The 23,701-nt window shown below is 37.3% G+C and overlaps 1 protein-coding gene across 4 annotated transcripts in view; it reads right to left on the reverse strand.

The window, feature by feature from the left end:
- The window catches only part of VSTM2A (V-set and transmembrane domain containing 2A), a 73,409-nt gene that overhangs the window by 22,818 nt on the left and 26,890 nt on the right, over positions 1–23,701 (reverse strand). The window contains exon 5 of one of the 4 annotated variants that reach the window (XM_073332697.2): positions 16,247–17,401. The exons of 1 other annotated variant lie outside the window; for it this stretch is intronic. In XM_073332697.2, coding sequence (XP_073188798.1) covers positions 17,313–17,401 — 89 coding nt within the window. In that variant the 3' untranslated portion in view covers positions 16,247–17,312. 2 more of the 4 variants (XM_073332698.2, XM_073332699.2) reach the window with 2 other exon arrangements.

Raw genomic sequence — 23,701 nt, forward strand, 5'->3', positions numbered from 1 at the left:
GTATTCACATACTTCACATACTAAGCTGTCTTGCTCAACTGTATATGGGGACAAATATTTGTAGGTACATCAAGATGCATCTTATCACAGAAGAGACTCAAAGAACTATAACAGAAAAATGAGTGAATGAACTAACAAAAATACTAACAACAAAGAGATGTAAAGGAAAACACTCAAGATAATGGGGAGGAATTGGCATCCTGGTCAGCAGTCTCAATAGACAGGCAATGACAGGGTAGGCAAGAAGACCTCTAACATCCTAGAGATGATCCTTCCAGGACAATGCTGAGGACTGCTGGATGAACAATGTGGGGAAGCGGGCACAGCTGATTCTCACAAAGAACTTGTTGAACTTGTTTAGTAAATAATCAGACTATTTATCAATACCTATTAACTGATCCCCTACCTATTAATAGTGGCAACAGGACTAATATATCTTAGAGACAGTGCAGCAGGACTCACTGCAATGTTCAGTCAACGTTGCTGTTACCAAATGGGTTGTAGGACAAGCTGTCTAAACCCAAAAGACCTTCTCTTTGGATTGGGGGGATCAGTAGGCCCATATCCAACTTTTTCACAGCCAAGATAAAGTTGTATGGATCCCCTGCAGATGAAAGAGAATAGGGAGAAGGCCACTAGATCCCCACAGAAGACATCAATGGAAAGAGAGGTGAGCTTTGGACCTGAGGGAAGGAGGATCCAGATGTTGGAGTGAACCATCTTCACTTTCCTCCCCCTGGGATGAAGGAAGAGTGAGCCAGGCATCTTTACACACTCTTTGCAACAAAGGTGGCAGAAAAAGGAATCTAGCCAGTGTGTATTTCTTTTCTTTCCTCTTCTATGGGGACCATGAGAAGGGGAGCAGGTGAGGGGAATCCTCTTCTGTCATCTCAGCATGGAAAGTTTATTCTCCTAATATCTTCTTGTAGGGTGGGAGGAAGGGAAGTGTCCTGCGTAGAGAAGTGTAACAGTATGTGCTCCTAACTTGGGCCCACTACTGGTTGGTAGTAAACACCTGTTCCTCAAAAGGTGCTGGTCTATATTTTCAGAACTGTGAAATGATTTTGCTTGCCTCAATTTTTGGGTGCTAAATATGAGACACTTATAAAGCCCCATTTTTTAGAAAGTGCTGAGTACCCTCAATCAGAAAATCAGTTTCCTTTAAGGTTTCTCAAGTTGAGCAACCAAAGTCACACATATGTTTTCAAAATTTAGTTTGAATCTTGTTCCTTATTTCAACTCCCTTGATTTTCAAGTGGTCTGACACTCAGCATGCTGTGTTCCTCCATCCCTAATGAAGGTGATAAAATCCTGTTGCTACATTCTATGGAGCAAGCAGTTACAATGTCTGATCAGTAGTTTGGATACAGATATGTCTTTGCCCTATCAAATAAAGAAAATATCCTTTGGGATTTGGATGTTTTTTTATTATTCTAGCTTGATGTTTCAATGATAAAAGTCAAAGAATGTGGCTGATACAGAAGCTAGCTATATTTAGGCAAAACTCTAGAAGTGGGATTTGGTTCTAAGTCTCCTCTGTATTTTTGTTTCTTGCATTGCCTGCCAGGCTTGAATTATATAAAATTAATAATTGAGTGCTGGATGTTTTACATTTCTCTGCAATATATGAATGTCAGAGAAAAAGAAAAGAGGGGGGAAGGGTTAGCAGCTTGGGGTAATAATGACAAAAGTATTCTTCAATGTGTCTGTCTGAAAGACTGAATTGAGCTGGTAGAGATGAAATAATAATGTAAAGTAATTCATCTATCAATCTACCTTTGCTCAGTCTTTACATATTTATTCCTATGCTTCCTCACTTTCAGACATGACCTGTTTTCACCAGCTCCTATTTAAGTCAGTGGCAAGATTCCAATGACTTCCGTGGGAGAAAGATTGGGCTGTTTGTTCTTATTACAGTATATGCCATGTAGTAAGGGCAGAAAATAAGCCAAAGCAGATACAAACTACACAATGCATAGGTATGGTTGCACTGTTGTTCTCTTATGCCTCTCATAGCTGTGTGAAAATATTATACTCTAAGGGAAATGTACATTCTTTCTTAGTTTTGAGAAATAGATTCTAACTGTTTTGGCAGGCTTTGAGAAATTCATCTAAGTTGAGAGTATAGCCTTCACCAAGGGTTGGCCTACTACTGAATCTTATAAAGTTAATAAAAAAAGGCAAAACCTCATATGCCCTTATACTGTTTCCAAGCCACCTGATTTTGCTAATCCTGATCTGTTGTGTATTTTTAATGGCAGCTCCGACTAGCAGCCAGACCTATTCCTGGTCCCTTCAGTGCTGATAACAATGTATAGTGTAAACCTATGGGTCTGCTGTAAGAAAGGTTTAATATGATACAGTTTTGACTATCCTAACTGCAACTACCAAAAGAACTCCCTGGACATGCTTATGTCCCAGTTTCTTTTATTAATTACATTGAAAAATCTCTATAATTTCTGGAATCCCTGTTATCCAAAGCAGCCATACGAAGTCAGACCAGGGGTCCCCCTAACGCAATATCCTTTCTTTGAATGATGCCTATAAGTTAGTTTCTTCCTAACTACTAACAACTACTGGTTGGCTTATGGTCTGAAGCCCAAGGATTTTATATAAATTTACACAAACCTTTTAAAAACCTTTTTAATGTATCCAGTCTCATTATCCATTAAAAAAATCAGCTCTATTTAGAATCCTACTTTCTATCTTAACTATTTATATGGCCTCTACAACTGCACATCACAATCTTTAAATGCACTTATCTTCACAACACGTTTCTGAGGTAAGGAAGGACTATTCTCCCTATTTTATTGATGTGGAACTGAGGAACAGAAAGAGGCCATGTCTTGAGCAAGATCACACAGAAGTCTGTGGCAGAACAGGGAATTTAACCTACATCTCCTAAGTCCCAGGTTAGTTCTCTAAACAGGAGACCATCCTTTCTACTAAGTGGTGGCCTTACCACTATTGATGGCAATGAGTTTCACAGGTTAATTTGTGTTCTTAAAAAAAAAATCCTTTTACCATTTATAAATGTTTCTATCTCTCTTAATAATGAGAAAGGGTAAATAGGAGTGTCTTTTATAACCTCCTTTGTACCATTTGTTATTATGTATTCATCTTCTATATCCACTCTTACTTGTCTCTTCTTCAAGTTACAGTGCTATTTTTTTTTCATTTTTTTAAAATACAAGTCCATCCATAGCTCTAATCATTTTTCAACACTCACTATGGAACTCTTTCATTTTTCTGTTATACACACATCTATACCTAGATATATATTTGTAGATTCCAAGGACAGAAGAGACCATTGTGATCATCTAGCTTGACCTGTATAATCCCTAGAGCACCTCTTTTAGAAAAAACATCCAATCTTGATGTTAAAAATTATCAATGATGGATAATCCACCTTATCACTGGTAGATTGTTCCAATGGTTAATTATTCTCACAGTTAAAAAATTACACCTTTATTTCCAGTCTGAGTGTGTCTGTCTTCAACTTCAAAGTCACTGGATAGTGTTCTACCTTTCTCTGATAGACTGAGGAGTCCATTATTAAATATTTGTTTGTGTGTAGCTACTTAGAGTTTAATCAAGTTACCCCTTAACCTTTTCTTTGGTAAACTATCACTATAAGGTATGCTTTTTAATCTCTTAATCATTCTTGTGGCTTCTCTCTGAACCCTCTTCAATTTATCAACATCCTCCTTAAATTGTGGGCACCAGAACAGGGCATAGTATTCCAGCAGCAGTTGCACCAGTGCCAAATACAGAGGTAAAATAACCTCTCTACTCCTGTTCAAGATTCCCCTCTTTCTGCATCCCAGGATTGCATTAGCTCTTTTGGCCACAGCATCATACTGGAAGCTCATGTTTGGCTGATTATCTACCGCAATGGTCCCCAAACTCGTTCCGCTGCTTGCGCAGGGAAAGCCCCTGGCAGGTCGGGCCGGTTTGTTTACCTGCTACGTCTGCAGGTTCGGCCGATCGCGGCTCCCAGTGGCTGCAGTTTGCTGTTCCAGGCCAATGGGAGCTCCTGGAAGCAGCGGCCAGTACGTCCCGTGGCCGGCGCCGCTTCCAGCAGCTCCCATTGGCCTGGAACAGCGAACTGCAGCCACTGGGAGCAGCAATCGGCCGAACCTGCGGATGCAGCAGGTACAAACCGCCTGACCCGCCATGGGCTTTCTCTGCACAAATGGTGGAACGAGTTTGGGAACCACTGATCTACCACAACCCCCAAATCTTTTTCAGAGTCACTGCTTCCCAGTATAGTCCCCCACTCTGGAAGTGTGCCTACATTCTTTGTTCCTACTTGTACACATTTACATTTAGTAGTATTAAAAAAACATATTATTTGCTTGTGCCAGTTTCCCAAATAATCCAGATAACTCTGAGTAAGTGACCTGTCCTCTTCATTATTTACCACTACTCCAATTTTTGTGTCATTTGCAAACTTTATCAATGATGATTTCATATTTTTTCCAGGTCATTGGTAGAAATGTTAAATAGTGTAGGGGCAAAAACCAGTCCCTGAGGGACCCCAAGGGAAACACACCCACTTCATGACGATTCCCAGTTTACAGTTCCATTTTGAGACCTATCAATTAGCCAGTTATTAATCCTTTTAATGTGTGCCAAGTCAATTTTATGTCATTCTAGTTTTTTAATCAAAATGTTGTGTGGTACCATGGCAAACACTTTACAGAAGTCTGTTACATCAACATGACCTTCATCAACCAAACTTGTAATATCATCAAAAAAGATATTTTTAGGTTGACAGCAATAAGTTTCCATAAACCCATGTTGATTTGCATTAATTACATTACACTCCTTTAATTCTTTATGAATCAAGTCCCATGCAGCCACTCCATTATCTTTCCAGGGATCGATGTCAGGCTGACAGGCCTATAATTATTTGGGCCATGCCATTTATCCTTTTAAATGATTGGCCCAACTTTAGCTTTCTTCCAATCTTCTGGAACTTCCTCAGTTCTCCATGACTTATTGAAAATCAATATTAACAGTCAACTCAGCTCCTCAACCAGACCTTTTAAAACTCGTGGATGCAAGTTATCTGGACCTGCTGATTTTTAAATGTCTAGCTTGGTAGCTTCTATTAAACATTTTTCAGAAATGCTAGTGGAATGGAAAGAGGGGTATCATAATTATATGATAAGACTATATCATTCAATTTTTCCCAATATATTTCTAAAATAGGGTGCCCAGAAATGCAAACAGTATTCCACGTCAGGAAATAACAGCATTATAAAAACTGTTATATTTTCAGGTCTATTATCCATTCTGTTCCTTATACTACCTAACATTTGTCTCTCTGACTGCCAGTGTAGACTGAGTGATGACATTGTTTGAGTTAGCAACACTAATGGCCAGGTTTTTTCCAGAGTGGTTACAGCTAATTTAGAAGTCAAAATATATAGTTGGAAGTTCAAATGATTCCCTGTAACATATATTATTTTGTCTTTCTTAACTGTGAATTTCATTTCTTATTGTGCTACCCAACCTAGCTGTATTATGTCCTTCTGAACTTCCTTCCAGTCTGCTCTAGTCTTGACTAGTGCTGGCTGGAAAACAAGAACTGCATTTTACAAAGAAAAAACAATACAAATATGTTTTGAGATTTGATTTTTGTTTTTCATTGGAATGAAGCTGAGACTTCAAAAATCGGGAGAGGGAGAGCCAAGTGGTACAGGCATTCACCTGGGCTGGAGCAGACTCTAGTTCAAATCCCCACTCTGCTTGATTCCCCAGAATATTGTCTCTTCTGGGCTCAGTTGTTCTTGGATTTTCACCAGAAATTCCACCCTGAACCTGGAAAGTGTCACCAAAATCAATGCACTTCTACAAAGTTTCAGTTTTAACCAATTGACATTTAAAAAAAAAAAAACCTTTACCCAAAAAATTCCTGACCAGCTCTAGTCTTGACTAACCTCAATACCTTTGTGACATCTGCCAATTTTGCTTCCTCATAGTTTATTTCCTTTTTGTGATCCCTGATAAATATATTAAACAATACAAACTTTAGCACAGACTCATGGGGCATCCCACAGTTAACCTTTTGTTATGTGTAAATTGACTATGTGTTCTTAGTGTTCTTCTGTCCGATGGACAGAAGTTAGCCATTCAACAAATATGTTCAATACCAGGTATTTAAATACTTGGTTGGAAGGATTATAATATTCACTTGAAAATATAGTACTGTTTCCAGAGTGCAGATATAATTATAAAAATTAAAATCATACTAAGTTAATGTAATTACCCTTACTCTTTAATTATAGTGTCAATAAAAGAATATCTGGGTTTGATCATATATTCCTTGTGAAAAAAGAATTCCCATTGACTTGAACAGGATTTACCCATATAAAAGCTGGTGATTGTTTGTCATATAACTTTCAACCTGGGTTATGATTCTATGTATTTTTCCTTTCATTCATCAGATATTTTTCTGTTCAAAAGTTTACATATACTTCATATCTGACATAATGCAAGTGACAGAGAATGAAAGCATTGGAGGTGGGCTGAATGATTCAACAGAAATGCTACTCTTCTATGTCCACCTACGGAAGCAACTATTGTTGTTACCCACACAACTCCTTATCAGTAGGGCAATCACATTTCCAACATCATGAGCAGTTTAAAAAAAGTAGATTTGAAAAAAACAATTGTTTGGAGTTCTTTTTATTTCCCTTCTGCTTTTTGAGCCCTAACGGGGCCCTCAGGTCACATTTTCAACCTTTTTTTCCCTGCAATTGTGAATGATAGAAACTCTGTCTAAATAAAAAAAGAAAGCTGAGATTTTCACGTGAGTCCAGGACATAAACTTTTAACTAAAAGTACAACAATTGGAAAATTTGTGAGAAAATCACATGATTTGGCAACAATGTTGGCAACAGCTCTGAAACCCAAACCTCATTGTTTTAGGTCTCAGTCCTTCACAGGAATCCTCACAAAAGTAATCCATTTTGAACTCAGTGGGAGTGTTCCCAGGCATAAACTTGAGCACTGATATAAGGATTTGAAGTGCTGGACCATAAAATAGTTAGGTCAAAGCTGAAAATAAAACATAGTTACATAATTATATATTTTTAATTAATTTGAAATGAGCTGAACTGGGTTACACAATCCTTATTTTCCTTCTCTAAGTACCCTCATCACTGGCAATCAAGTATACTACAGAGGTATTATTTTGGAGGGGCTGAATCCTCTAGGGTCTTGTCAAACTGCTGCCCTAGGCAAGCAGACCCCTTCCCCTACACAAGGCTTGAGTTATTAGGCCCTGATTCTGCATCTGATATACATGGGACCCCACTGTCAATAGGGTTCTGCCAAATGCAGCAGTCCACTCACACACCGTCAGTTACAGGATGAGGAGCTCAGTCTTTACTTGGAGAAAACTACCATTGACATCAGTGGATGTTTTGCTTTGGTAAAGATTTGGCCTGTCAGCATCATTTTCAATAGCTGTTTGAGGATACTAGAGGGAATTGAGTCCTCCATTTTCTGTGTGTTGTGTTAGACTCCAATTAGTAGGCGAACCAGGTAGAATACTTCTCCAAACTTCTTTACCTCCTGTGTAAGCAGATAGCACACGGGGTAAACAGCTTTTGCTCTAATGTCTGGTTTAAATTAAATTAAAATGGTTCAAATAATGGTGAGGTAAATTTTAACAGAGTTTATTTTATTACAGAAATAAAGTGGGTGGGTATTTTTCTTTTAGTACAGGTGTGGGTGATTAACATCTCTGAAATTCAGGCCCCACATTGGTCACCCAAAACCTCAGGCACCCCAAAGCAATAGCCACTTTTGAAAATGTTGGCCTTGGTGTTTAAATATATCTCAAATTATAGTAACTCTTAAAACAGTTAACATTCAGAAAAGTTAGCATTAATTCAATGCTTTAACCCATTGCCTCTATGCCTGAAGTCACAAAATAGGTCAGTTGCAAATCCTGCAAATTATAAACAAAAGTTTCATGTAAACTGCACTGAATATTGCTTCAAAAGCTGAAAAATAAAATAATCATAGGAAAGACTATTGTTGTGGGTGACTTTTGTCAAAGAAATACTTGAGATTCTTCTTCCTTCTGAGATTTATATTAAGCCGTTTATTTTAAGTAGTTAGTTGTCAAACCCAATCATCTGTGGTATTTCTCAAGTTACATGGTATATAAAGAGTACAGAGGAATTAGTGGTCTATTATGTACATTCCAGCTTCATTGTGAGCTATCAATATATACAAGGCACGATTCTCATGTATACTAAGACCTCTTCACACACCAATATCTCCAATGAAAGGTGCTTTTAAATGGGCATACATTTCATTTGCTCCCACTTTAAGGCTCTTTGACATTCCTTGAGTGGTGTAAATGAGATTTAAACTCACAGAATTTCAGGCAGAAATGGGAGAAAAATATTTTCACCAAAATTCTTTTTTTTTGTGTTGAAAATTTTCAAATGTTGAGATTTTTCAAAAATCTCTATCTTAAAGTGTTCTCTCAATTTTTTTCTAGGCCTTACTTCTGGCCTTCTTGAAACTGTTTTTATCCTATAGAGAAAGTATTCTGGGTTCATAGTTCATAGATTCCGAGGCCAGAAGGTACCATTAGATATCTAGTTTTACCTCCTGCATAACACAGATCATGGAACTTCCCTGAAATGTAAAAAAATATTATTTTTTACACTCTGAATAGTCCATTGCTGACAATCTCTTTTAAAACTACATTTGTAAAGCTTACCAAATACATTTTGTTGGGCTTTTGTACTTAGCTCTCCAGCTACAATTAAATAATAGTATTTCCAGAACTGCACTGACAATATGATTGATGTCAAGTATCAGAGGGGTAGCTGTGTTAGTCCGGATCTGTAAAAGCGGCACAGTCCTGTGGCACCTGATAGACTAACAGAGGTATTGGAGCATGAGTTTTCGTGGGTGAATACCCACTTTGTCGGATGCATGTAGTGGAAATTTCCAGAGGCAGGTATAAATATGCAAGCAAGAATCAGGCTAGGGATTACAAGCTTAGTTCAATCAGGGAGGATGAGGCCCTCTTCAAACAGTTGAGGTGTGAACACCAAGGAATGAGAAACTGCTTTTGTAGTTGGCTAGCCATTCACAGTCTTTGTTTAATCCTGAGCTGATGGTGTCAAATTTTCAGATGAACTGAAACTTAGCAGTTTCTCTTTGAAGTCTGGTCCTAAAGTTTTTTTGCTGCAGGATGGCTACCTTTAAATCTGTTATTGTGTGTCCAGGGAGGTTGAAGTGTTCTCCTACAGGTTTTTGTATATTATCTTTCCTAATATCTGATTTGTGTCCATTTATCCTTTTGCGTAGAGACTGTCCAGTTTGGCCGATGTACACAGCAGTGGAGTATTGCTGGAACATGATGGCGTATATTACATTGGTGTACGTGAATGAACCGGTGATGGTGTGGCTGATCTGGTTAGGTCCTGTGATGGTGTTGCTGGGCAGAGTTGGCATTGAGGTTTATTGCATGGATTGGTTTCTGAGTTAGAGTTACTATGGTGTGGTGTGTCATTGCTGGTGAGAATATGCTTCAGGTTGGCGGGCTGTCTGGGGGCGAGGACTGGCCTGCCTCCCAAGATGGTAAAAAATAAAGCTACTTTCTCCCCTCCCCCAAAATAAAAATCCCACCACTCCATCAAAAATATTTTGACATGATATAACACTATATAGATTTAAATTGTTGTTAAACAGAAACGGCCTAATTAATTGGAACTCCTTTCATAAACGAGAAAGGAAATTTTGCCTTATGCTGTAGAAGAGAAGTGCAGTATTGTCATGTCTGAGAGGGTAATATCAACAGAAAGGAATATTGTAGAATGGAGAAAATGAATTAAAATATTAACCTATGTTTGACAAGGTCCCTTACTTAACTTTCTAATTAAAAGGATAGCTAAGAGCTGGAATAGGTTACTGAACACCCATCATTCGAGAAAAGAAAAGGAATACTAGTGGCACCTTAGAGACTAACCAATTTATTTGAGCATAAGCTTTCGTGAGCTACAGCTCACTTCATCAGATGCACCATCATTCGAGGTTTCTAAAAACAGGGTGGACAAACAACTGTCAGGGATGTTTAAGGTATCGTTGGTTCTGCCTAAGCATGAGGGGATGGACTAGATGATCTCTTGAGGTCCCTGCCAGGCCTACATTTCTATTACGTCTATTTTTAAACATTCTTTCTTTTTAAACAATACTGATCCTTCTCTTTGTCTTTTATTTGCCTGTAATTCTTCCATTTGCTAATCTAGCTTTCTTCTTTTTTTAGTGCTGTCTCAAATTGGTGACATTAAGAGTACCAGACAACTATATAGCCTTTTCTGTCCATTATGTCTTCAACAAAACTTCATATCTAGGAAATCAAATAAAACAATGTTTGGGATGTTTGAAACAACAGACTGATGCAGTTTCTGATGACCTGCATTAAACAATTTTCTGTGTGCTTATTGTTTAGCAAAGCTAATCTTGACAGATTAACCTTTAAAAATTTATATTGCAAGGTATTTGATCCCATTCTTGGATCTTAATACTTTTAGCTCTATGAACAACATTTGACATTTACCAATAGTAATGTCAGGCACAAACATTCCACTACAAAGTTTTTGGCGGGCATTTTTTTTCCCCTCTTGGGGCTGGGAGGTGACGGAGGGAACATTTTCTTTATTTTTTAGCATATGATGACATAACTGCAGAGATTACTACTAAGAAGTTCAACTATTTAAAACTGCCATATGGCAATTTTAGGCTAATGCTGACTTTTTGGCTTTGACCACTCTATGATATGTGTTAAGAAGCAACTTGAAGATAATAAATTGGTTATTTCATCTTAGTGTCCATTTGTGTCCTGAATCAGCCGCATATGTAACCAAATGTGTGCGTTTAAGCACACAAATAGTCCTCCAGAAGTCAATGGCATGACGGCTCACATGCTTAAAGCTACCATGGTACTAAAGTACCATGCTGGCTTGGAATCTTTGTTTGTAACTAACTGACTGTGCTTCAGTCAGTAAGGTATTATATTGATTTCCTTTGTAAGAGATTATCAAGTAGCATATTGGTCTCAATGCACTGAAAGATAAAACTGAAATATCTTTACAGTATGAATGCCAGAGAAAATAATAATGCTCATTCCCGAAAGTCAGTCTCCTGTAACCCATATGCTAATATGTGAAAAGAAGGTAATAAATTTGTCTTAAAAGTGAATTCACCAGGATTCAGTGCACTGTATATAAAACCTTTGTTTATAATTTGCAGGATTTGCAACTGACCTATTTTGTTACTTCAGGCATAAAGGCATTGGGTTAACTCATTTAATTTAATCTGACTTTTTTCACTGTTAACTGTTTTAAGAGTTACTTTGATTTGTGATATTTTTAAACACGAAGGCCAACATTTTCTTACCTGGTAGAGACTGTCTACTAATTTTGAGTGCTTCAGATTTTGGGTGACCAATGTGCAGTCTGAGTTTCAGAGGCAACTAATAAGGGAAATAACAAGAACCTTAAAATAATCGTTTTTTTTTTTTTTAAATCTCATTTTTTTAAGCTGCCTTTGTGATGTTGGAAATCTGACTCATGATTTTGTATCTTTGGGGATTGCCTTACTGATAAGAAGTTATATGTGGGTAACAACAATATTGTCTAGGAGGACCTCCGTAGGTAGACATAGAAGAGTAGTGTTTTTTTCTGAATCATTCAGCCTATCTCCAGTGGTTTCATTCTGTCATTTGTGTTATGTTAATACGTGAAGTACATGTCAACATTTGAACAGAACAAATATCTGATGAATGAAGTGAAATGTACATTGAACCATAACCCATGTTTAAAATTATTTGAAGGAAACATCACCAGCTTTTATATGGGTAACTAATTTGAAATCTACAAAATCCTAATATTTTACACAGGAAAGGAAATTACTGCATTGCCATAATACTCTCCTAAGAGAAGTTTGGAATTTCTATTCTTTCGTTGAAATTTGGTTAAAATAAGAGACCTAATCATTTAGTATGTGATATTTTAGTTTACATCATTTACTATGTAGAAGAAAAATGTCTAGACCTACAGCTTGAGTGGACACACGAGATGCAAAGAATTGTACATTAAATGAATCTGCACAAGGTAAGGCATTCCTTTTCCTCAGCAGAAGGATAACATGTTTTCTTTACACTCTTCTTACTGATCAAGAAATGATGAAATGACAACTACTGAACAGTGATAAAATGGTGTTAGATAAAAGTAGCACCACTATTTCCTCCCCTGAAACATATATGCTCCATTGATTGAGTTCCTTGTATTAGCCATTTCCCCTCTCCAGAGGACTGGGATTTTAATCCCTCAGAAAAATATTTTTTTCAAAATGTGCACTTTACAAAGTAGTGCATGTTTTACTTTTCCCCAGGAAAACAATGCTTTATGGGCCTCATCTTGTAAAATGTGGAACTTTTTATGGGATGTGGAGTTATCTCAGCTACTAATGCATCCAATAGGGTTTGAGGACACTGAGGAAGAGGACCTTGCAGGAAGTGCTCAGTACCTAGCAGGATGAAGTCTTATATGAACTTGAATTGGATAATGGTTACCACAGCATATGCCACAAATGGACACACTTCTTGGAATACCATATATCTGCAGATTCGCCCTCCCCATTTTTAATTTCAGTTCTACCTCCCACTTTTTATTTTGTAGCTTTGCCTCTTGCCTTTCTCTACTTTTCTCCTTTTCTTTAATTCCATTTGTTTATACATCAAGCTCTTTCTATTTTGCATACAGTTTGTCCTCGTTTGCATACAGTTTGCTATGTGTTTCTGGGTTTGGAAGATACTGTTTTGGTATATTTAATTGCTGATGAAGTGGAAAATTGGAGGGTAGAGGTATTATTTCTTTGCACAATGGTATGAAAATATCATTAGCAAATTAATCTCCATCACATAGAATCATTGAATCATAGAAGATTAGGGTTGGAAGAGACCTCAGGAGATCATCTAGTCCAATCCCCTGCTCAAAGCAGGACCAAGAAGTAGAGCACAGCAAGTTAAGCTGGATATTATGACGCATGCCTACTGAAAGTGCCTGACCCTGAGTCAACTTGAACGCCAAAAAAAAAAAAAAAAACTCCTTTGGAAATCAATGGGACTTCTGGTTGCTGAGATGCTGATAGACTGAAATGAGAGATTTGACTCTATGATTACCAAGTAAGGGTAATTAAAATATCTTGTAATGTTTTTCTTTTATAATATACTCTGGAAACGGTACTGTATATTAAAATGAATATTATAAACCTTCCAATCAAGCATTTACATACCTGGGTATTGAATTTTTTGAGTGGCTTTAACTTTTGTCTATCAAATATAAAACAAAGAGTAACACCTAGTCAATTTTCACACATCAAAAAGTTAACTGCGGTGAGCCCCATAGGTCTGTGCTAAAGTCTGTGGTGTTAAATATATTTATCAGGGAAAGCAAAAAGGAAATAAACTATGAGGAAGCAAAATGTGCAGATGACACAGTTATTTAGGCTAGTCAAGACTCAAGCTGGTCAGGAATTTTTGTGTGTGTGAGAATTTTAATTTTTTAAATTTATTTATGGGGGGGTGGAAAATGTTGATTGGTCAAAACTGAAACTTTGTGGAAGCGCATTGGTTTGGTGACACTTTTTAGGTTCCAGATGGAATTTCTGATGAAAAGCAAATAACAGCTGATCCTAGAGGAGCCAATAGCCCAGCAGAACAGGCAAAGTGAGAACTTGAACTGAAGTCTGTCACAGCCTAAATGAGTGCCCATGACACTTGGCTCTCCTTCTCTCTCGATCTTTGAAGGGTTTCAGTATCATTTCAATGCAGAACAAAAAAACAAATTTCTAAACCTCTTTTGAAACAAAACAAAGCAAAACCCCTCAGTTTCTTGTTCTCTAGCCAGCACTAGTCAAGACTAGAGAAGACTGGAAGGAAGTTCAGAAGGGCCTAATACAGCTAGCTAGTACAATAACAGGTGAAATTCACTGTTGACAAAGGAAAAGTAATGTATGTTAGAAGGAATTAATTGAACTATTAATTGTATATTTTGGGTTCTAAATTAACTATAACTGCTCTGAAAAAAGACTGGACAATCATGTTGCTAACTCAATAAATATATTTTCTCAGTGTGCACTGGCAGTCAAAGAGCCTAATGTTAGGATACATAAGGAATGCACTGAATATTTTTTTTTCAAGCAAAAATTATGCTCGAAATTGTGCTTGATTTACTCTTGTGAATCTTCCAAATGAAGTAATTAGAAATGCCTTTGTGAACAGCCCAAAAAGGATTGCATTTTTATATTATCCAGACATAAGAACATAAGACCAGCCAAACTGGGTCAGACCAAAGGTCCATCTAGCCCAGTATTCTGTCTTTCAACAGTGGCCAATGCCAAGTGTCCCGGAGGGAATGAACAGAACAGGTAATCATCAAGTGATCCATCCCCTGTATCCCATTCCCAGATTCTGGCAAACAGAGGCTAGGAACACCATTCCTCCCCATCCTGGCTAATAGCTATTGATGGACCTATCCTCCATGAATTTATCAAGTTCTTTTTTGAACCCTGTTATAGTCTTGGCCTTCACAGCATTCCACAGGTTGACTGTGTGTTGTGTGAAAAAATACTTCCTTTTGTTTGTTTTAAACCTGCTGCCTGTTAATTTCATATGGTGGCCCCTAGTTCTTATGTTATGAGAAGGAGTAAATAACACTTCCTTATTTACTTTCTCCACACCAGTCAAGATTTTATAGACCTCTATCATATCCCCCCTTAGTCATCTCTTTTCCAAGCTGAAAAGTCCCAGTCTTATAAATCTCTCCTCATACGGCAGACGCTGCATACCCCTAATAATTTTTGTTGACCTTTTCTGAACCTTTTCCAAGTCCAATATATCTTTTTTTGAGATGGGGTGACCACATCTGCACACAGTATTCAAAATGTGGGCGTACTATGGATTTATATAGAGGCAGTATGATATTTTCTGTCTGATTATCTATCCCTTTCTTAATGATTCCCAACATTCTGTTCGCTTTTTTGGATTGCCGCTGCACATTGAGTGGATGATTTCAGAGAACTATCCACAATGACTCCAAGATCTCTTTCTTGAGTGGTAACAGCTAGTTTAGACCTCACCATTTTATATGTATAGTTGGGATTATGCTTTCCAATGAGCATTGCTTTGCATTTATCAACATTGAATTTCATCTGCCATTTTGTTGCCCAGTCACCCAGTTTTGAGAGATCCTTTTGTAGCTCTTCGCAGACTGCCTGGGATTTACTATCTTGAGTAGTTTTGCATTGTCTGCAAATTTTGCCACCTCACTGTTTACCCCTTTTTCCAGATCATTTATGAATATGTTAAGACACAAAGCATTAGTGCATAGCTCTTTTATCCTGGAGATATATGGTCTGATCTTACTCCCATTGAAATTAGTGGGAGTTTTGTTATTGACAGTAGGGCGAAAGGATAGGGACTTTGTGGGTCTTTTAAAATTTAATATAAAGTCCTTATCCTCGTAGGATGTTAAATGTAGGTAAGCTCGTTTTTCTTCTCTATAAGGGAAAAAATATGTTGAGAGGTCAGTCTTTTAAGGCTGACCAGACATAGTTACAGAGTCCTCTAGTAAACAGTACACTGCACCATGTAAAGTATTGTAACATGTTTGTCTGTGTTAGAATATGAAACAGCAGGAAGGATCTGGATTATTCAACTTGGGTGAAAAGAGGAAAGGACATTAAACGCTACCTAGCTGATTTAACAAACAAATATTTGTAGTTTTCCCTTCCTTCATTAATTAATGTAATTCATGTTATGTATATTACTTCCAGCCAACAGAAACATTTTCATTTTCACTTCATAGGCATAAAGAAATGTAATGAAGAGTATGAAAGAACAATGGCTAGCCACCTATGGAAAGGGAGAAAAAAGGTACCTCTTTAGCCATAGCAGGAAGAGTTCTTGAGTGAATCACTGTAGAAATTTCACTTGACTAAAACTCATCATTAAAAGAAAATCTTCCAGGAGCACATTCTGTTTTTTTTTTTTTCTCTTGACCTTGCTTGCACGCAGTATTTGGCTAGAGACATTTTACATTCTCTGATGATAAAATCGTTTCATCCTCAATAAACATAATAAATTAAAAGGGCTTTCAGCCACCAGACTACAACATAGCATACACACAAGTAAAATAATTCATTGTTCAGAGACCATAACAAATTTTAATGTGCATTTTACAGAGTAAACAGAGGGCTGCATTGCCATCTGCAAGGGGTCAAACCAGTGGAAGTGAATGCATGTATTACAAAATCCACACAGTACTGAATTACAAATTAAAAAATAATGCTTCATCAAAAAAGGAAACAAAAATGTCTGTTGGTGGCACGACATATAGATAATATCAAAAACTATCTTGCATGAGGACAATGGTATGTCTACTGTGAAGTTATATCACACATACTGTAAGCAATTTACAGAATTGAAGTTAGTTTTGCATATACAGGATTTGCAAAATTAGAGAAAACACATCGAAATATAGAACACACACACAAAAAAATGTATTTATATAACCACCACACAGTCAGTAGGGGTTGGCCTAAGTCAGCAACTGCCACCATTGGACAAGAAACAAACCAAGAGAAAAGAGAGGAAAAGGAAGGGGGTGGGGAAAAAAAAGAGGAAAAAATTCAAAAAAGTGAAATAAAAAACCTTCAATAGTGCTTCTTGCTTGTCTTCAAAAACAATGTCCTCTAGTCCTGTTAGTTGGTTTGCAATGTTGGTGGGTTTTTTTGCATTCCCCACCCCCACAAAAAATAAGCTTTTCATCAAAGTTTCTGAGGTGGTTTTTGACATCAGCGGTGATGCTGAGTCATTTTGTTTTCTTGGGATTTTTTGTTGGTTTTATTTATTTATTTTTGGCCACTGTTTGCCTCATGGCTGCAACAGTTCTTTCAAAGAAGGAAACCAAATATCATCCAGAGTGAATTTGTATAATACTAATGACTTGCAAGCCAACCCCTGAGCAGTCAAGGATATGATGCTTCTACTTGCTGAAAGAAAAGGAAACTAGGGCTTGCTGTTACAAAATGTCCCGTTACATCACACCAGTTCTCTTCAAATAAATGATCAGTGATACAGCAAAGAAAATAATATAGACCAAGAAAATGTGGTATCCTCTTCATATATATATTTATATGTTTAAACAATATATATATTTGTTTGTTTTGTTTTTTGTACTTCCTGAAGGTGCTCCATGTGTAGAGAATTAGAGTACATTGGGTGCAGAGTGGTGGTTGGAGGTTAGGGTCAACTTTGCTGTCCGCTCCGTGGATTTTACAGGCGATTTGCTCTTTGCTTTAAGAAGAGAAAGTGATATTGGAAAAAGTCAGCACTTTTAGATTAAAGCAAAGCACCCTTCACAAAGCCACAAACAAGAAGCAGGACAGAAAGTCCATGGCTTGTAGCTATCCTCGCACCTGCGGAAGAAGTTATAAGATATTCGCTCATCTTGCAGATTTCCAATGCTCCTTATAAGGCTGTTTAAACACATACATTTTATATATTTAATTAGCTCGCCAGCTTGGCTCTGGTGCCCATGAATGTCTTGGCATGCACTGCAAATAACAACACATACAAAGTATTTCAGTCCCAGGGAGGTTCTTTTTTTTTTTTGTATGTCTTTTTAAACAATGTAATCTAATTATAATATACATAGAGAAACAAATCTAAACACCTTCCACCTCAAAACATTCCTTACAAAATAATTTCTGAAGTTGCTCTGTAATGAGAGTATTTTCTTACTAACAAAACAGTCTATTGTTGACAGCAAAATATTTGCTTGCAAAATAAAAACAATGCTAAGGAACCTGGGAGAATGGCAGTGCAGTGTAAGGGAAGAAATGTATGCTCAACTGTTTGGAGTATATTTATTTTTGAGTAATGAGATCTTTTGATGTTTTTTTTTCTCTTCAGAAAGCTAAGAGAATGATGCTTAAACTGTGGCACTAGATTTAATGTAAGATCCCTTAGAACTATGCTAATTAAAATTGAAAAGGTGGCATAGCAAGTATTTTGGAGTTCTAGATGTGTGACATGCTAGGTGTTAAAGTGTGAGACCACTGCTGTACATCATAAATACATAAAGGACTTGCATTACTTTAGGGGAAAGTTGTAAACTGAATCTGGCCATACTCTTCATTAAAGTTCTGTTTATAAAGGGTTAATAAATGATTGATTAGATGTTACAAATACGATCAGCATGTGTTTATAGATGGTGGTCAGGTCACCTGTAGATAGCGCTGTCAATGCTTATAAACAACCTGTTGTGGTTTTGAACCCTAATAACTGATTTAACATTGAGGAAAACAGCTACTAATCCTTTATAACCTATCTACATATCGAACTTCAACATCAGGTGTGACCCTAAATTTTCTTTTCACAAAAAAAGTGCACGTATGACTTCATAAAGCTATAATATGCATTATTAGAAGACAAAGGAAGTTAGTGATATCAAAGATGCTAGGACAAGTGGGTTTTTTTCCCCTTCAGTTTACAGATGTCTGTCCAGTTAAAAGAAAAGGAGGACTTGTGGCACCTTAGAGACTAACCAATTTATTTGAGCATGAGCTTTCGTGAGCAAGGTAGCCTGTTTCCTCTTGTTTTTTCCTACCCCCCCCCCCCCCCCAGATGTTCTGGTTTAACTTGGATTTAAACCTGGAGAATGGTCAGTTTAGATGAGCTATTACCAGCAGGAGAGTGAGTTTGTGTGTGTATGGGGGTGGGGGGGATGTGAGAAAACCTTGATCTATGCAGGAAATAGCCCGACTTGATTATGTAAAGAGTTGTCACTTTGGATGGGCTAGCACCAGCAGGAGAGTGAATTTGTGTGGGGGGGTGGAGGGTGAGAAAACCTGGATTTGTGCTGGAAATGGCCCACCTGTTGATCACTTTAGATAAGCTATTACCAGCAGGACAGTGGGGTGGGAGGAGGTATTGTTTCATGATTTCTGTGTGTATATAAAGTCTGCTGCAGTTTCCACGGTAAACATCTGATGAAGTGAGCTGTAGCTCACGAAAGCTCATGCTCAAATAAATTGGTTAGTCTCTAAGGTGCCACAAGTCCTCCTTTTCTTTTTGCGAATACAGACTAACACGGCTGTTCCTCTGAAACCTGTCCAGTTAAATATCTGTCCTCTTTTGCCTAGAGAATATAGTTTTAGGTAAAAGCTAAAAATATTTGCTTTCCTTTCCCTGTTAGAATGGAGATCAAATTAAATTTCAGATCTCAATATACTGCCTCCTTTTGCAAAAAAAAAGTGTGGCTCATTGTACATGGAATTAATATGAGTAACTGGCCGAACTGTGACTTTTATAGGCAGAAGTTGCCATTACAAGGATTTTTACCCACTGTAAACACATGAGGCTATCTGAACTAACTGAGGTATTGAAAATACCCCTGTAGGGGTAGAACAAATGAGGACTTTGTAATGACACCCACTGCACTCCAAAATTGGATTTTCAAAGGGAGCTAAGGAACCTGTGTGCCCAACTCCCATTGAAAGTCAGAAGGAGTTGAGAACATAAGAACGGCCATACTGGGTCAGACCAAAGGTCCATCTAGCCCAGTATCCTGTCTTTCAACAGTGGCCAATGCCAAGTGCCCCAGAGGGAATGAACAGAACAGGTAATCATCAAGTGATCCATCCCCTGTCGCCCATTCCCAACTTCTGGCAAACAGAGGCTAGGGACACCATTCCTGCCCATCCTGGCTAATAGCCATTGATGGACCTATCCTCCATGAATGTATCTAGCACTTTTTTGAACCCTGTTATAGTTTTGGCCTTCACAACATCCTCTGGCAAGGCGTTCCACAGGTAGATTGTGTGTTGTGTGAAAAAAAATACTTATTTTGCTTGCAATATTCAAGATGTCGGTGTACCATGAATTTATATAGAGTCAGTATGATATTTTCTGTCTGATTACTTATCCCTTTCTTAATGATTCCCAACATTCTGTTAGCTTTTTTGGACTGACGCTGCACATTGAGTGGATGTCTTCAGACAACTATCCACAATGACTCCAAGATCTCTTTCTTGAGTGGTAGCAGCTAATTTAGACCCCATCATTTTATATGTATAGTTGGGATTATGTTTTCCAATGTGCATTATTTTGCATTTATCAACATTGAATTTCATCTGCCGTTTTATTGCCCAGTCACCTCATTTTGAGAGTCCTTTTGTAACTCTTTGCAGTCTGCCTGGGACTTCACTAACTTGAGTAGTTTTGTATCATCTGCAAACGTTGCCACCTCACTGTTTTACCCCTTTTTCCACATCATTTATGAATATGTTGAATAGGACAGGGCCCAGGACAGACCCCTGGGGGACACCAGTATTTATCTCTCTCCATTCTGAAAGCTGACCATTTATTCTTACCCTTTTTGTCCTATCTTTTAACCAGTTACTAATCCATGAGAGAACCTTCCCTCTTAACCCATGACTGCTTACTTTGCTTAAGAGCTGGTAGCCTAATTTATTTATTCTCATTTGAAAGTCTAATGTACAGTAGAATATAATATTATCTGATATTAAGGACTTGATTCTGCACATAAGTAAATTTGCTCACAGGACTGCAACGGATGTACTCGCTATGGATAATTGCTCACACCCACAACTGTTCACAAACTGGACCCAAACGCCACTGCAACTCAGTTTTATTTGTTGCTTGTAGTATCTTATATACATCATCTCTTTTTATCATGGAATGTACCCTTTCTTTATATGCTTTACCTTATTTTAAATCAAGCTTATGGTTCATCATATTTTCAGGAGATTTCCCTCTGTTCCTTAGTTAAATGAGGACTTTTATCTACAGTTAGACTAGCTCATATTATTTTTATATTTGCAAGTATTTTTACTATCATTTTGTGATCTTTGTCTTATCCATAGAAATCTATTTGAATTGATCGATCAAATTCTTTAAAAAGTCATTTGAATCACACCTTCTCTGCATGAGATCTACAGCACAGTTTATGCACAAATGTTCACAAATCCCATGTGGATATTTTTTAAAGGGGCCTATTTTGAACAATTATTTAATGACAACATAACTTGACAGTTTGAAAACCGTAGCGTGATGTTGAAGGAAACTACTACCTTACAAAATGAAACTGACCTAAGTGTTTCAATTTTGGAAAAGGCAAAACTGCAATATTTGCAACCAATCTTTTCTTTTCAGCTACCATTTTGTAGAACACAGAAATGATGATGCACTGAATAATCAAGATGGCATCCTTTTCTCTCAACCATTGCATAAATGTATGCTCCAGATTATATAATTTCCAGCACACAAATTGCAGGCTCTTCTGTTTGTGCTGGGGTGGTTTTGTTTGTTTTTTCAAAGATTTTTAGATCAGGTTTTATACAGCATGTGCACGTTAAAGCTTAAGTGAGCTTATTGGGAACAATCCCATTAAAATATTTCAAATTTCTTAATAAAAAGAGGCTGTTAGGAATATCTGAGGTTACTTAGTTATGTAACATGGTCATCATGGACCTGCATCAGAATAAGCACTCTCAGGGGTTGACCCTGTAGCATCCCAATGCAATATTGGAGTCTTACTTTTTCTAAGTACTTTTATTTCTTTTCAAAATGCTCATCCAATCATGAAAACCACATTCCTAGTAATATGTCCTATCAAATAAAATTGATTTCTAAGCTACAATGAATATGAGTGAGTATGAATGATGGTGAAGATTAAATGAACTTTTATCTTTTCAAGGATACCTTTGAAATACTGTAGGAATCTAAATGTATTCAGATTTTTCACTGAAGCACTGAATACGTTTCTTCAGTCTCATAGTGGCTCAAACATCTCTCTTCCCTATTTGCAGGTAGTGGGAAGCATATACAAAGTACAGACCACATTAAAGCAATAAAAAAAAAGCAACTGTTTAAGTTTCCATCCTGTTTCTTTTGAAGTCACTGATGGAAGCTATCTTTTATTCCTCTCAATTTCTTCTTTTAATGATATGATAAAGCACTATGTAACAGAAATACTGCGGTGCACCTTTCAAACCCAGATCTACATTTCTCAAAAGGTCGGGTGGGGAGGGGAGCGGAAATCTGGCCTTTTGGTTCAACACTTCATATAGACTAAAGCCAGATGCAAACTTCATATCTGGATCCAGATCCAGACGTTCCCGAAGTTCAGGATGTTCAGATCCAGGATTTTGGTTCAGATGGACTTCTAGTGTACATGTCTGGCCAGAGCATGAGTAGCACCACTGGAACTGTGAGCACAGCAATGCTAGTTACAAACTATTTATCTGGCTGTGGATTTTCAAAGTTTATCACTCATATGCCTACTATTTCTAAAAGTTTTTTTTCTATAATTAACAAACTAACAGCTAAAAGAGATTTTATTGCACAACACGAGTGCTGTGTAAAGCTTGAGCATGATTGTCAAGATCCAAGATAGTGGTCTGAAGAAAGAATGGACGTGTGTGTGCACTATTGCTACATTACTAAAGAAATGCTACTTAATATGTATACTAGCGATTCTCAAACTGTGGTCTTTGAACCACTGGTGCAGAGCACTTGCTCATAGTGAGAGGACAGCTGGCTGGTCACATGGTGCTGGGTCTTCCTTTTGTTCCAGCTGCTAAAGTGCATTGAAAGAAGTGAAACATACATTAAATATTTTCCTAACGTTACTTTTCCATGTAGCTAAATATTCTATTTGCCACAGACATGAGTGTGAATGGGAGGAGAGGGTTCTATGGGAAACTCTTAAAATGTGGTGCACACTATGAAAATCTTTGAGAATCCCTTTGATACAAATATGTGATTTTACTTAAATGCCAATATGATGGTGGGGTGTTGAATAGTGTTCCACACACTTATGAAAAATAAAAATTAACAAATTTTGGCCTTAGTGTTGAAAATAATAAACCCATCTTTAAAGCTAACATGGACACATCTATCCATGTTGTGTACATATCAAGCATGATACGTACAAAAACCTAAATGTGTACATATACTGTATACTAGTGAATATTAACTTTATTCTATAATTAGCATTATTGTTAGAATGTCAACATTTTAAATGTTACTTTTCAGCAGAAGGGATGATTTCAAAAGTATAACTGCAGAATACAATTGGTCAATTGGTCATGTGACTCATGCTAGGCTGACAGACCTGATAATAAGAGTAGAGTCTCCAGCTTCCATTTGGTTATTGATCATATACAATTTTACAGACAAAGTCAGATTTAAAAAAAATCTGTTTCTTATCATTTGTTTTTGTTTTCCCTTAAGGTTGAAAATACCAGTTACATAATTTTTTTAACTGTTTTAGCTCCTTCTAGTTGCAGATGTATTTGCTCAAAGTCCCTAAAATGCTTACCTAGCTGAGGTGTAAGGCAGTCTGCTTCTAGGAGCATGGAACTTCAACAAATTTAGTTAGGTACACCCTTAGGAACAGCTAACCTCTGCAGAATGCTTAGTTACTGAGTGCCTCTCATACTCCCAGCTCTTCCTACCTTGCAGATCTACTAAATTCTAATGGCCAGATCCTCTTAGAACTTTACTCACAATGAATAGTATCCTACTCCTGAGACAGTCCCACTGAATGCAGGCTGGTTAAGAATGTGG

This window comes from Lepidochelys kempii, chromosome 2, assembly GCF_965140285.1.
Source record: "Lepidochelys kempii isolate rLepKem1 chromosome 2, rLepKem1.hap1, whole genome shotgun sequence".
In the NCBI taxonomy this organism is placed as follows: Eukaryota; Metazoa; Chordata; order Testudines; family Cheloniidae; genus Lepidochelys; species Lepidochelys kempii.